Genomic DNA, 15,037 nt, shown 5'->3' on the forward strand with positions numbered 1-15,037 from the left:
AATGCAAAAATTCATAGTGGTTGCTTGCATAATGAACACTTCATTTTCTTTCTGCAAAATATAATAGCTTATTTTTCCTCGTGGCTTTGTGGTGGAATAATGACCCCGACAGGCTTTGTGAGATTCACCCAAAGAGAGACTTTAGAAATTTTCTTAAGGGCCAAGAAAAATCAGTTAGAAAAGAATTAGATGATAAGATCTAATCAAACATAACATGGTGTATGTGAACCATAACCATTTCAAATAGTTCGCATAACAAATAGAAAGGACAGGGATTGGTCATCATGTCACAAAAGATAATATCTTTAAGAACTTTGACTTTAAGACAAAGTTCTTTACAGAAAACATGGCTTGGAAACTTCTTAGTACATATACTGGATTTATAGTATTTACATACGATACACGAGTCCTCCATATAGACTCCACTGTTAAAGGCCAGGATGTCACCTGGATCCACTTGCATTAACGTCATGCACAATTTATCAGGCCCTTCACATCCCTGTTACCTTCATAGAATGTCAGTCATTATTACGATATGTAGTTAAAGGGGTATTTACCTCTTGTCATAGACAGACTGAACATCACTTCCTGCATTCTTAGTGTATGTATTAGAGCATAAGCTTGTGTGTACCTCCTAAATAAACCACCGACACAGGTAGCAGAACAATCAGGATGTCAAATCCCCCGTTACGCAGCTGTTATCTGCCCATCAGCCTCTGAAAATCAAAAATAAGTGGCTTCCACATGTACACTGCTGTATACCATGCCAGGAAAGGACCATGTAAACGCTCTGTCTGAACACAATGTCCTTATCAGTATACAGATTTTCTGCTGATGGGACATCTCAATATGTGGAGGCAGGTTTAGAAACCTGAGTGCATTCAGGCAAGACCCAAATCCTGATGATGCTTTTGGATGCATCTGCATTAGCCAGCACTTTATCTGCGGGTGGGTTCAGAGAAAGTGTAAGGGCACAAACCCGATCTTCAACCTCAGTGTGCTAATGCTAGAACTGCTGATCATTTCAGCATGTTTGCTGCTGTCCTTTCATCACAAGCAGTTTGTGATCTTTAAATCTTTAGTATGGTTCTTCGGAGATGATTACACATCTCTGATCAGACTCCACATTCACAGACACACAAATAAACACACACAGGCATATTTTTTCCTTAGATTGAGGCACAAAGTTCAGAGGCATCAACCCGAATGTCAATCTAACACCGGTCATCCTCATCAGTGTCACTGAGAAGCTCACAGCCTGACGTCCCCGATGTGGCTTGTGCTAGTCGTTTACGGAAATGCCCGTTAGGCACCTGCCAGTTGTGACGTAGTTGTGGAGCAGAGCTGATGGTGTTGGAACATCCCAGGCTGGTTGCCATGGCAGCCTCAAAAGTGAGAGTCTCCTCTACACCACTTGAGTCTGGACCGTTAACGTCCTCCTGCAGTGACAGGTATGGCTCTGAGATGTAGCGATGAGGGGTAGAGTGGGCCATAGCGGTGCCTTGCCCGGTCCCGGTTGGACCCTCCCCTTCCTCTGTGGGCAGTACCCGTGACCGTGCCTCTCCTTGTGTCGGATGGGCACGGCACACTAACGGAGAGTAGGAGATGTGGGGCCGAGGCCGAGAAGGTGTCTGTGGGAGTTGGCGGCGCCCTCGAGGCGTCCCTGAATCAGAAGTGGAGGGAATTGGGCTGCCTGAACTATTTTCCTATAGGGATAAGAAGAGATGGGGCAAATGATTGTGGGTTAATAAAGAGAGAGAGAGAGAGAACGAGAAAGCAATGAGGGGATGGGAGGGAAGAAATAAATGCTTAATTAGATGGTATGTACACTTCAATGTACATTAACTTTCAAAAGTTAGGTGCCTAAGTTTTCGAAAGAAGTCTCTTATGCTCACCAAGGCTACATTTGTTTGATCACAAATATAGCAAAAACGGTAATATTCTGAAATATTATTACAATTTAAAATAATTGTTTTCTATTTGAATATATTTACAAATGCAATTTATTTCTTTGATGGCAAAGTTGAATTTTCAGCAGCCATTTCTCCAGTCTTCAGTGTCACATGATCCTTCTGAAATCATTTTAATATGCTGATGTGGTGCTCAAGGAACATGTCTAATAATAATCAATGTTAAAACAAAGTTGTACTGCTTAATATCTTTTTGTGGAAACCATGATGCATTTCAGGATTCGGGATTCGTTTATTTGAAATTTGCAACATTGTAACATGTTTTTACTGTCACAAATTCATTCAAACACTAAAATAACACTAAATGTTCTGCCAGGTCAGAGGGTGTGCACATGTGTTTGTGTCCTCACCTGTCTGAGGGTCGTGTGTTTCCTGCCCTCACTGGGCGATCGAGAGTGGCGTCTCTCCTGGGACTGACTCCTTTCCTCTGAGTTGCAGCGAGACACGTCTGGAGACAGCAGGTGTCTTCGCTCTTTAGACCGTCCTCTCTCTTTGTCCACTGGCTCCCGCAGGTTTGACCTGACAGCTGCACATGCACAAACATAAGCACATGTTAAGACAAGTGCAGACAAACACACACACACACATAAATGTGGCCATGGCCTGGGCATCTTCACAAAGCACATAAACATGTATCAATCCGATATCAATCCTGGTCCTGGGGTCCCACCAATCTGCCCATTTTGTATGTCTCTCTTATCTGATATACTCAATTTATGGAGCACCCACTTGATGAGCTGATGATCTGCATCAAGTGTGTTAAATAAGGGAGAGACCCCCAGGACCAGGATTGAAAGCCACTGCTGTAGACTTGTATTGTTATGTTTTTCGATTTTAGTATTGACTTGGTACCAAAGAACCTGTGCTTTTGACGTCCCTACTGAAAACTGACCTCTAAAGCTTCTTTGCCTGGGTCTTTCCAGTCGGTCTGGGCTCACCCTCTCCAGAGAGAACTCTTCCTGCCAGTCGCCATTCACACACTGATCACCGATCGTGGAGAATGAGCGCTTCATCAGTTTACTCTCTGAAGACACCTGCTATACGTGCACAAAACACAAAAACACATAGAGAACAAACAAAACATGCACACAAACCCCAAGAGCACACATCAACAAACAGAACACAAAAACAGAGACAAAAATGAAACAAATTCATGTTATGCTGTAAGATTGACAGAATCTCTCTTTGAAACCGTACATAGTGACATTGCACTAAACAATGCAAATGAAATGAGTTTCTATATAAAAACTTTTTTCTGAACTGAGCTCTAACAAAGGCAACCACAACCTCCTAACATTCCCTGCTGGAAAAAAACAGGTTGGTCAAGCTGGTCAAGATGGTGTGTTTCTGGTAGCTGGTTACACCATAGGGCTCTACTAAATTAAATAAGGTGATCCACCAGTTCTAATCAGGTTGACCTTGGGCACACCAGTTAATAAACCATCTAAAACATTTTACCCCAATTAAAGCATATATATTAATAATTATTTTATACACTAATATTATATCAATATTTAGATTACTTTTATATTTATATAAATAATAAAACTATTTTTAAATAATCATATACATATTTATACAACTAGAATATTGCCATAATTCATATTTTAAACACTGTGATTCCATACTACTATTTTCAGAGATATCGCTACATAAACATGTTACCAAACCAAATCAGAAGCTGGTTTTAGTTTGATTTTCCAGCAGGGTTAGACATTACATTCCCACCAAATCACGAACTACACCTTTCTACCCACTGTTTCCATTCCATCTTTGGAATCAACGCCAACGCTGATGCTAACCACAGAGCAGATTTAGACATAGCATCTAGTTATCGCTAGGCTAGGCTAACACAGGTAGTACCTGTGGCTCTACCGCCAGGCGAGGCATGGAAGAGGCTCGGATAGAGACGCCTCTCCCTGGCACTTGCAGAGGATCAGCCTGCATGCTAGTGGGGCACAGCACACTGCTAAAGTCTTTGTGCTCTGGCACCTACGCAGTTAGAAAGAGAAAAAACGGGGAGGAGGGAGACACATTCAGTCCTTACTTTAAAAAATAACACTTAGCAGCTGTAAAATCCCATTCACACCAAGAGCGATAACAATAACTATAAGGATAACTATATTTGCGTCCACACCAGCAAACGATAACGGTCTGTTTATTCTAAGCTTGCACGCTCCAGTTTCCAGTTTTAAGTAACGTATGTGGATGTAAGTGACCTGCTTTTGCAAAGACACCAAAGGAGAAACATATACCACATGATATAAAGACGAGAGGAGTTAGGAGAATCCGTCACTCTGCTAAGAGAGTTTCGCTTTTGAAGACAAATTTTATTCATACTTCCGTATAAGTCAGAATCAGTTTGTGTTGTTGCATTTACAGGGCTTTAACCAGCAGATGTCTTCAGCATGCCTTGTTTTGAGCATATGTAAACAAGCTAGCTAGTGTAATCTATCTGATTTAACATCGAATTTGGCTAACAGTCAATGTTGTCGAAACTAGTGCTGGATACCTGAGATAATTTTATGTTTTCATGTTACTCTGTTTGCTGTGTAGAGCTTCTCTGCAAGGTCTTCTGCTATTTTAAATGTGCAAGCTCTTTAAATTCGAATGAAGACTGATCAGCTGCCAGTGTTTTATCGTTTATCAGCTATAAAATATCGTTCTGAAAGTGATCCTAACAATATTGTTTTTCTATATCGTTATCATTATAGTTGTGGTGTGTGAACTCTGCTATTCTCCTAAATTTAGAATGATTTTTAGAACTTTATAGTTATAGTTATCATTGTCGTTCTTGGTGTGAACGGGCCTTCAATATCATCGCACCAAGTGTGTCATTGTTAGGAGTGGACACAGAATAGAAATGCAAGTTTATGTACTAAAGTCAAAATAACCTGGCGAATGTTATACTGCTTTTTTAGGAGCAAGTATTTATTTAAAGTTAGGAAAAGATGCGTTTATATTCAAAAATGTCATAGAGGAAAAGGAAAGTGGCAAGAGTGAAGCACCATAAGCACAACATAGAGCCAATATGCATAAGCAACTCAAAGGGGGTGTAGAAAGTTTCAAAACAGAAGCCAAACATATTGGGCATACACACAAGGGCTCTAGCACAAAAGAGTTTCAAACATAAACCAACTTAAAAACCCTTAAGACATCTAGTGTTATATCACAGTTCATGGCAGAGAGGCAAAGAAAAAGCTACCAGGAGGGGTAGAAAATAAGAGTACAGACAAGAGCACAGAAAGACATCTAAGCTTGTGTATAACTGCTCACTGGTTATATAAGTGCTGGAAGTTATCTGGACCTAGCAGTCTAACCTTGAGAAACCACATCAATAAACCCTTCCAAACCTTAAAAAACAGCTCTCTAAATTTCTCCCTTTACAAGGCCAGAAGGCAAATGATAAAGGGATGGCAATAAAGCTGCAAATGTGAAAAGAAAATGAATCAGGAAAAGTAGAAGCATCATGCAGGATTGTGAATCAGGGAGGTGATGTCCATGCAGATGACTTCCTGAAAGATTTGACATCAATCCAATCAGATGGCATGTTTGCGAGTGCCTCTATGGAAGCCCATTTCCACAACATAAGAAAAAAATCATGCTAATAATAAATAATAACCTCATAATTATGATTTACCAAAGCATGAATTTTCTTTTTCTCATGTGGTGGAAAAGGGCTTCTGTATTCCTCAGAGTGACAATCAAGTCATTTACATATGGTGTGAATAGACGTTAAAATGTGGACCGTTTTAATTACATCTGTCACTTCTCAAAATATTAAGCAAAAAAACATATGCTGTGTACGCATGTAAACTTTCTAACAGCTTTTAAAAATGAACCTACTCACCCTTTGTTAAAAATACTATTGTGGTATGGTATGAAGTTTTGAAACATCTTGGAGAGATTCCACAATTATCACAAATTACCCCTATTTGGGGTAACAAAAACTTTACACCTGGGACACACGATGCTGGATTTAAAATTTGGGCATTAAAAGGTTTGAGTAAGGTGGGAGATTTATTTAGTAATGAAACTATGCTCAGTTTCCAGGATTTAAGGTAAAAGTTTGATTTACCTATAACAATATATATATATTTTTTAAATATCTTCAAATTAGGAATTTTATTAACAAGGCACAGCACCATTCTCCTCTCTTGCCGGATCTGTACCCTTTAGAAAAAATTACTTTAAGCCACCTTAATGGGGGTAGGCAAATGTCTTTATTTTATAAACAAATCTCTACTAACTGCATGGAAAATACGGAAAATAAACGTCTGGCATGGTGTCAAGATATAAATGGGAATATAACAGAAGATAAATGGCAGAGTATCTGTCTATAGGCTTAAACACAGACAATTAATACGAGGTTCAAACTTCTGCAATATACGTGGATTATGAGAGTATACATAACTCAACACAAATTTAATCCCAACATTCCCGATCAATGTATAAAATGTAATCTAGAGACAGGAACTTTATATCATTGTTTATGGAAATGTCCCCAAGTTCAACTTTTTTGGGAAAAAAGTTTTAGACTTTTTATCTCTGGTGTTGAAACAAAATGTTCCCAAATGTCCTAAACTCTGTATACTAAATGTTTTCCCTGTAAATTGCACTTTAACTAGCTCTGATAAGAAATAGTTGATATTCTGTTTATTACAAGCAAAACTTATAGTAGCTCGTCTTTGGAAAGACATAGAAAGCCCTCATTTTAAACAATGGTTACAAGAATTTTCTCATTGCTTGGCTCTGGAAAAGCTCACATATATTGTTAAGGGAAAGCCTGAAAAGTTTTTCAAAGTATGGAATCCCTTTATATGATTTATTAAAGAAGCTGATCCAAATCTATTTTTTGTGTAACTTGGCTTAACATGCATCACCTCAGGATATTAATGTACCATTGTTTTAACATGTATGGGTATTGTATGTATATGTACATATATACAGTGGGTACGGAAAGTATTCAGACCCCCTTAAATTTTTCACTCTTTGTTATATTGCAGCCATTTGCTAAAATCATTTAAGTAAATTTTTTTTCCTCATTAATGTACACACAGCACCCCATATTGTATATATATTTTATTATTATTTTTATTTTATGTTTAATGTTAAATGTTTCTAAAATTAATAAAGACACTGTTGAAAAAAAAAAGAACCTACTCACTTGACAAACCATTGCCAGAAATCTTTAGGTGATGATTTAGATATCAAAAGTTGGAGTTTTGTGATTTTTAGCTTCAGCTTCATCTATATGTTAAAATAAAAATGTAGCACATAACTGACAACGGACAGTTGAATTAATAATTCAACTGTCCAAGAGTCAGTTATTCCGCTTATACCAATGTCTTTTTTTTTTTTTTGCAATTTCCTTTCTGTTCTGTACAGACTGCACAGAATATACTGCAGAGACAAAAACACGAACTACGAAACCAGGGCGGATTGAAATTTTAGTCACCTACATATGCACACATACGCTACCCACAGTCTCTGATGTGTCCTAATTTTAATTTTACTTTCATTTGTGTAGGACTACTTTTTTAGTTTGTTGTATAAACTAAGCTACCAAATTGACCAAAATTCACAAGGATAAAACTTTTGTTTTACTGACCAGGCATTGCCAATTACAGTCTGTGCTTTGCAAATCATATCTCAAATTAGACTCTGAAAAATTTGTTCCACTTTTCTATTCCTACTTTTACAAATGGATCAGTGTCTGGCTATGTGGTATTCAGACCGTGTCACCGTTTGTATCAATTTTCCAACCTGAATTATTCATAAATTATTAAACACTGAGAATGAGCCTGAATTCACATACAGTTTGAGAATTTGAAATAGATCGCAAATTTGAATGTTGTTTCACAAAACATAAAGCAGCTGTCAGGTATTTCATGCACATATGTAAAATAATTAATAAAACACGTCATGCAAGACATGTCAAGGCATACTCTGTCAGTATGTCTGAGATGAGATGTATTTCTTCGTGTATTTAGTTTCTCCTACCATACTCTGAAGGTGATACTGGTGTTGGTATTCATCCCTCTCTTCCATGCTGTCTTGGGCCAAGCGCTGCATGAAGAGGTCTTGGGGTGATATGGGACTCAGTGCTACAAACCCACCTCTACTCCTGACGAAACAACAGAGAAACTTGTCAAATATGCTCATGTTGGCTTGCACCACAAATGCATCTACAAATAGGGTACATTTTGTACACCACAAACTGTGGGTCACATCTAAACATTGTTTTTGGTGATCAGAAATAAGATATTTAGTACAATTAATTTCAAAAGTTTGTGACGCTGTTGGATATCATCAAAAAGATCAAGACCTCAAGCTGACCCAAGCTGGGACAGGCCAAAATCACAATTTTAAGAAGGGGGATATAAATATTTAATGCATATATAAAAATATATTTTTTCATTATATATAACCTATAGGTAAATTGTATATTTTGTAAAAGTTTATATAAAACTTTAATCTTTATCACAAAAATTGTGATAAAGAATTGTGCCTCTATGCTTTAAAGTATTGCACCAGTATTGTGTATATCTAGAAGAAACGAAAGAACTAATGGGGAGAGGTCCAGATCAGGGTTATTATTTACCCTAACCCTATAAACTAAAACATTTTCACTACTTAAAATAAACATTAAATGAAATCAGGGGCGTCATGCACTCATTATTTTTGAGGGGGCACGAGTGTGTTGCTGTAAAAACGCGTCGACGCGTTTGTCTCTGGCTCAGCGTCAGCTAGCGAACGCAGATTTGAATTTTAGCAGCTGATGATATGACGCGCTGAACGATTTAACCATGCTGGTGTTATTGTATCAAATATAGAAAATATTATTCGGCTATTTTTTTTCACTTTGAATGGGCATGACGCCTCTGAATGAAATATATTTAAGCTAGTTGCCAAAGCAACATTTCTCATTTTCATTTAGTATAAGTTAAAGTACTAGAACAACTAAAACTAAATAAACTAAAACAGTAAAAACTATATAGACATAGTAAAAAAATAAACTAATTAAAATGGCAAAAACACAACAAAATTACTTAAACTATAACTAAAATTAAAATGAAAAGAGAAAATATAAAAATAAAAACATTCAAAATATTAACAAAACTATATTAGCATATCAATGATACTAAAATAACACTGGTGCAGACAGATACAGGGCGAATGTACTGTAAGTACACACACACACACACACACACACACAACAGGTACAATTACAGGGCAGATCCTGCATTGTGTGACAGGAATGGCAGAGCTTTGGCACTGCAGAGAATTTCCTGTGGCAGTGAAGACGCATCCATGCGCTGGAACATCGGTGCATGTTTCTGCAAGACAACATTAGATGGTCAGCACAATCTCTCCAGTGACACAGTGATCCAGTAAACCGAAAAACAGTACATCTTTCCAGCTTTAGGACGTTTACACTTCAAATTGAGATATGAAGGTTTTTCTGTTATGTGTCTTCAGTAAAATGAACAGCATTCTATACAGTTAGAAAAACAGCATTCCATACTGTTAGATGGCAATTTTGCATATATAAGCTGATTCAATAGCCGTGAGGTTGTGAGTTAACTAGTCTTTACCTCTGAAGTTCTAGTGCTTTAGAAGGTAAAATATATCTTTACCTGTTCCTCAAGCTGTTGACGGAGCTTCTTAGCTTTGTTCTGCTTGTAGTAGTCCATGATCATCATGGCTGCATAAATCTTCCCAATGGTCATGTCACTGGCTGGAAGAAAGATTTGTTTGTTGTAGAAAACTAAGATTTCTATGCCAGCTGCAAATTACACTCACTTTCAGGGGAGTCAGTGGGCACCCCTAGTGGCCAACAATGGTACCACAAGCTAAACTGTCAAGACCAAGGTGAATAATACTCGAAAAATAAAAATAACACACTATTAAAACTTTAAGAAATTAATGAAAAAAAAATTATCATTCAGATCTCTCACCTTTGTGGATGGGTACAAACAGATCAAGAGATTTCTGGGAGAGGTGCGGCCAGATGACACTGATTTCCTTCTGCAATTCTATGTCCATCTGACCCCTGTCCTCACCCCCTGTTACACAAAGACCATTTAATTAATATTATTGTGAAAAAAAAGACAAACCAGAGGAAGTTTGATTTTTATAAAACTGAAAATGATCAATGGTGCCAACCTCGAGCGATTTTAATGTCCAGCGCAGTGCGTATCAGGGCCATAAGAGTGGAGGTGAAGTGGACGGACATGTCCTCATCCACTGGCATGTTCATCAGAACCAACCGCTGAGAGAAAGTCACCATAAGGACAGAAGACAATTGAAATACAAGGATTGCAAAGCTAAGGAGAGAGCATGTTTTTAAAATAGTAATCTAATAGTCATCTAGGTTTAGTTGTCTTTTAACTTCTACAGTTAACACCAAGAAGATGTCACAACATCACTCATTCATGCACATAGTTGAAACACATATACTGGATAGAGACAGAGTAGAAATTTATGCATAGAAATTGGAAAAGGATCACACTTTATGAATATGCCCTTTGCAATATGTCTTTAACACTGGAATAAATGTCAGGGTAATGACAGTGTTTTGAAGATGTTAAGGTGACATATTCAAATAAAGTATCATTGGTGGATGTACAGGGACTTTACAGTAGGATGATTAAGAGACAATGACAAAGAATAACATCACTGATCGTCTACAAATAATAATATAGATCAGGGCTCCAGACAAAAAAATCGAGTAAGGAGCCATTGGCTCCTATATGAAAAAAACGTAGGCGCCAAATTATTTTTTTAGGTGCCACAGAATAAACGGGTTTTATTTATTTATTATTATTATTATTTATTTAATTTTTTTACATTTTAACATTTCAATCATACTGTCATGTGTTTATGTCTCATTTTTTCTTGACTTTATCAGCATTTTAATCCATCTTGTAGATGACCTGGGAACTAGGTTCACTTAAAGTGGGAACTAAATGTCTTTTCACAAGGGAGAAAGCCGCGGACGGTGTGAGCGCTGAGAGGAGCTCCGCCCCCTGTACCGCGACTGAGGTTGAGCTGAGTATGGCGCGGCGAAAGTGCCAAAGCGAAGAGGAGAGCCCTGTGATTCCTGGATTAAAGACTTTTGCTTGTACTCCACATTTCTCTCTCGTTTCTCCCACAGCGAATTGTGACACTGACAGCTTTACCTATTGTAGTTTATTCAAGTTGTGCACGAAATAGACAGTGGCGACCTCAGCAAAAACTTCACTCGCAAATTATTATTTTTGGTCGCAAATGCGACCGTTTTAGTCGCAGTCTGGAGCCCTGTATAGATATATGTATGGCAATTATTTGCATACAGTGGCCCTAAAACAATTAAGTTACTCAATGTAACTAGATCGAAAACATAAAACCGAGTGCAAACTTTTAGCTAACTTGTGTTTCACAAATCATTCTCACTTGGCTCAATATGCTTTTACATAATGCAATGATACAGTATTCATATTATTTAAAGTTTGACTAAAGTGTCCAAATACATCTTGGGGACACTTTAACTACAGCCTTGAGCTTGAGCCTCTTGAAAACGAGCAGACTTCATTCAAATCGTAATACTGCAGACTACCTTATACGCCACTTTGGAGGGGCATTTCTTGCCCAGGCCAAGCGGTGGCGACATGCAGGTCAGCATCTCGTACATATCAGTGTAATGAATACGGCCACTAGGAGGGGGCAGTCACCAGGGGCAATGTGATGAAGAAGAGGAGGAGGAAGAAGAATTGGGCATTTCCAAGGAACGAGGGAGGAGAGGAAGATTGGCATAGAGGAAAAAGGAAACAACAGAAAAGATAGAAGGAGAAGGAAGAGACAGGAAAGGGAAGGTCATTTTAATGTGTTTCATACTTAAAGGAAAAACTGTCAAAAAGGGAAACTGATTAAACATAGAGGTGAGGTCAGGTGGAGGTCTTTCTATGCAATGCAGGCATAGAAGAGGCTAAAGGAGAGAAAATATTAAAACAGCCAAAGATCTGATGAGTCAAGCAGGTGGATCTGAGGATTTGACTGGCTGTATTGAAACGGAAGCACTGCTATTATAATACATAACCCAGAAGGGGCATTGTGTTTAGAGCCAGAAATTAACAAACGGCAGCAAAGTTCGATTTGTGGAAGCAAAAAAAAAAAAGTCATGACTTTCTGAAGTTTTTGAATTTTTGTTCATGTATATGTGTGTGTATAAATAATATTTATTAAATATAATGCATAAATATAAAAAATAATCATAAAAATACAGTCAAATAGAAAAATACAAATACTATATATGTGGGATTAAATATAATATTTTTATATAATTGTTTTATATAATGTGTAAGATTAAATATAATATATAAATTATATAATTCTAATTCAAAATGTAACATACAGTTTTTTATAATAAAAATTGTTTATAAAAGTATGCCCTCATAAGATAAAAACTTTCAAGTAGTAAATATTTCCCCTTTAAAAATATAAAATTAATTTCTGCCACTGTGGTAGGTCAGGGGAGAGATGAGCATAATGTTCTTTTGATTTACAAACAGGTGAGGCAATGGCGAATATGAGGAGTCTGCCCTCCTCAAATAATGTTCAATAAAAGCCCCAAATCCAATTCAGACACAGAGAGACTGAATCCCCACTAACATCCATTGACAGTGTTAGATATTATCTAATGGAGTTCACTGATGGATGGCTCTCAGTGTCATTAACTGCAGCAGTTATTCACACTTCAGGAGCGGGACGAGGGCCAAAGGGATGAGCTGTCTCTCTGTGCGCTGAGCTCTTGTCTCTGCCAGTCTTTGACCCGGTGGAAAGCACTAGAGTAGATCACGGGAACAAGAGTGGGGTGAGGGGTGTTAGCTAGTGAAGGTGTGGGGAATGACAAAAGGAGAAGAGGAGAGAGAGGCAGAGGGGAAGTTTTTTCGTGGGTGAGCCAAACCTTGCATGCCACCCTGTAGGGGCAATTCTTTCCAAAGCCCAGAGGAGGCGATATTGTGCGTACTACTTTGTACATCTCCTTATAGTGTAGCTTTCCACTGGAGAAGGAAATACTGGTCGTTAACAGTAAATTAGACAACTTCAAGACACATGTAGTAGGAGTGGTTATTTTTCATGAAACACACTTTAAAGGGGTCATATCATACATTAGTGACGTTTTCTGAACCAAAAGCCATCATGATATAGCTCTTTTGTTTTACACCCTTTCTCTGACTCTTAGAATATACTGTCATTTTGAAAGTAAATGCTCAAATGACCATTTTCTGCAGCATGGTGTCAGTAAATGGGGTCTGAATTCAGCAACAGTTTGCTTTCTTAGTGTAATGAACTCTTTAATCTCAAAAGACCAAAAAAAAAAAAAATTCATCATGATACGACCCCTTTAAGTAATCCTGCAAGGTTTCAAATTAGTGTAAAGAAAGAAACAGAAACATTACTGACAATTACAATGCAAATTTCCTTGTACATTTTTTAAATATGACATTCATAAAGCATACTTTAAAAACACAAAAAAACAATGTTTTTCATAAATATATTATAATCAATTCAAAAATATAATATTTTTGCAGAATGAGAAAATATTAACCAAGTAAATCACAGTGTGTTTTTTTTTAATTGTACATCTGTATTGCATTTGCATGTGATCAACTGAAATGACTGGAAAGCTGTATCTCTCACCATGCTGCACGGTCATACTCTCCCCAGATCCGTACAAACTCATCCAAGTGGTGAGGACCCAGAATGGACGAGTCACGCGTCAGGTACTCAAAATTATCCATGATCACGGCCACAAACAGATTTAGCATCTGAAAGAGAATTAGAGATGTGAAAATAGAGACAGAGAAACAGACAGAAAAGCAGAAAGGTATTGAGTGAGGGTAAGAATGTTGAGCAGTGGCGGATATTCATGTTTTCAATGATACAAGTTGCATTTAATTTTTCAATGTTTTTTTTCCATTTTAAAATCTTGCCATATATTTTATGTACCAAAAAAATGGATTTGGTGTGAATAGGTCTTAAGTGTGTGGGTTTTCAGTGTACAGGTTTATAATGCTATGTATGTGTCATTAAAATGAATTGCCTCTCACCAGAAAAGAACTGAAGAAGATGAAGGAGACAAAGTAGAAGTATGCAAATTCGGTACCACAATCTTTTTTCTCATTTGTTGTTGAGTTGTTGAGTGATTCGTCTTTTTCACAATCCTTCTCTCCTAAACACGATAACATGATTTCTTGCCACGACTCACCTGTTGCACTCCTAAACACACACACACACACACATATGTATATTATAAATTAAGTCACATTTATTAATGTCCAAAGGATGGACTGCTTCATTGTATTGGCTTCATAGTAAAATAATTAACACACCATAAAATGTAGCACCTGTTTTTTTTTTTTACAACAAACTAAGAAGTTAATCTTACCTAAACAACAGCATGAGAGCACCAAAAAATGTCCTAAAGTTATTGTGTTCGTTGATTTGGGTTTTGGGATTTAGCTTGATGTTGCCGAATACCTTTAATGAAATTACAAACACATAAAAGGTGTCTGTCACATTTACAGGCTTATCGAGGTAAAGTAAAAGAAAAGGTGGCAAAGAAACAGAGAGAAAGGAAGAGACAGAGAGAAGAATATAAAGATGGAAACAGACAGTCTGGGGACCAAGACAACCTTTACCTGCATGCCAATGATGGCATAGATGAAAAACAGCATGGCGATTAGCAGACAGACATATGGAAGAGCCTGCAAGATGAATCTCATGTTAAGCACTAAACTCAAAAATGAATATTAAATTATATTTACATTTCCTAATGAAAATACCAGTGCTTGCAAAGTTTTAGTGTTAAAGTTTTAGGTAAAATGACAGTTTGAAACATAGATGGAATGGTTTTCTTTCCATGAATAAACTATGTAGCCCAAACGCTTGATAAAGACCGATCATTATTCAATAATGTGCAAATATTACAATTACATAATTGCTGGTAGTTATTGAATAGCAAGAACAAAAGTACAAAGCTTACCCCCCCCCCCCCCCCCCCCACAAAAAAAAAAAAAAAA

The 15,037-nt window shown here is 37.3% G+C and overlaps 1 protein-coding gene across 1 annotated transcript in view; it reads right to left on the minus strand.

Annotated features, from left to right (window-relative positions):
• Positions 1 to 1,064: 1,064 nt before the first annotated feature.
• The window catches only part of cacna1ea (calcium channel, voltage-dependent, R type, alpha 1E subunit a), a 127,716-nt gene continuing 113,743 nt past the window's right edge, over positions 1,065 to 15,037 (minus strand). Inside the window, 14 exon segments of the mRNA XM_016575602.1 lie at positions 1,065 to 1,706; positions 2,321 to 2,496; positions 2,863 to 3,004; positions 3,834 to 3,962; positions 7,974 to 8,097; positions 9,204 to 9,310; positions 9,611 to 9,711; positions 9,932 to 10,039; positions 10,140 to 10,245; positions 11,572 to 11,668; positions 13,656 to 13,783; positions 14,066 to 14,234; positions 14,404 to 14,495; positions 14,657 to 14,722. Coding sequence (XP_016431088.1) covers positions 1,215 to 1,706; positions 2,321 to 2,496; positions 2,863 to 3,004; positions 3,834 to 3,962; positions 7,974 to 8,097; positions 9,204 to 9,310; positions 9,611 to 9,711; positions 9,932 to 10,039; positions 10,140 to 10,245; positions 11,572 to 11,668; positions 13,656 to 13,783; positions 14,066 to 14,234; positions 14,404 to 14,495; positions 14,657 to 14,722 — 2,037 coding nt within the window. The 3' untranslated portion in view covers positions 1,065 to 1,214.

Source organism: Sinocyclocheilus rhinocerous, unplaced genomic scaffold (assembly GCF_001515625.1).
Source record: "Sinocyclocheilus rhinocerous isolate Xijiao unplaced genomic scaffold, SAMN03320098_v1.1 scaffold1314, whole genome shotgun sequence".
Taxonomy (NCBI): Eukaryota; Metazoa; Chordata; class Actinopteri; order Cypriniformes; family Cyprinidae; genus Sinocyclocheilus; species Sinocyclocheilus rhinocerous.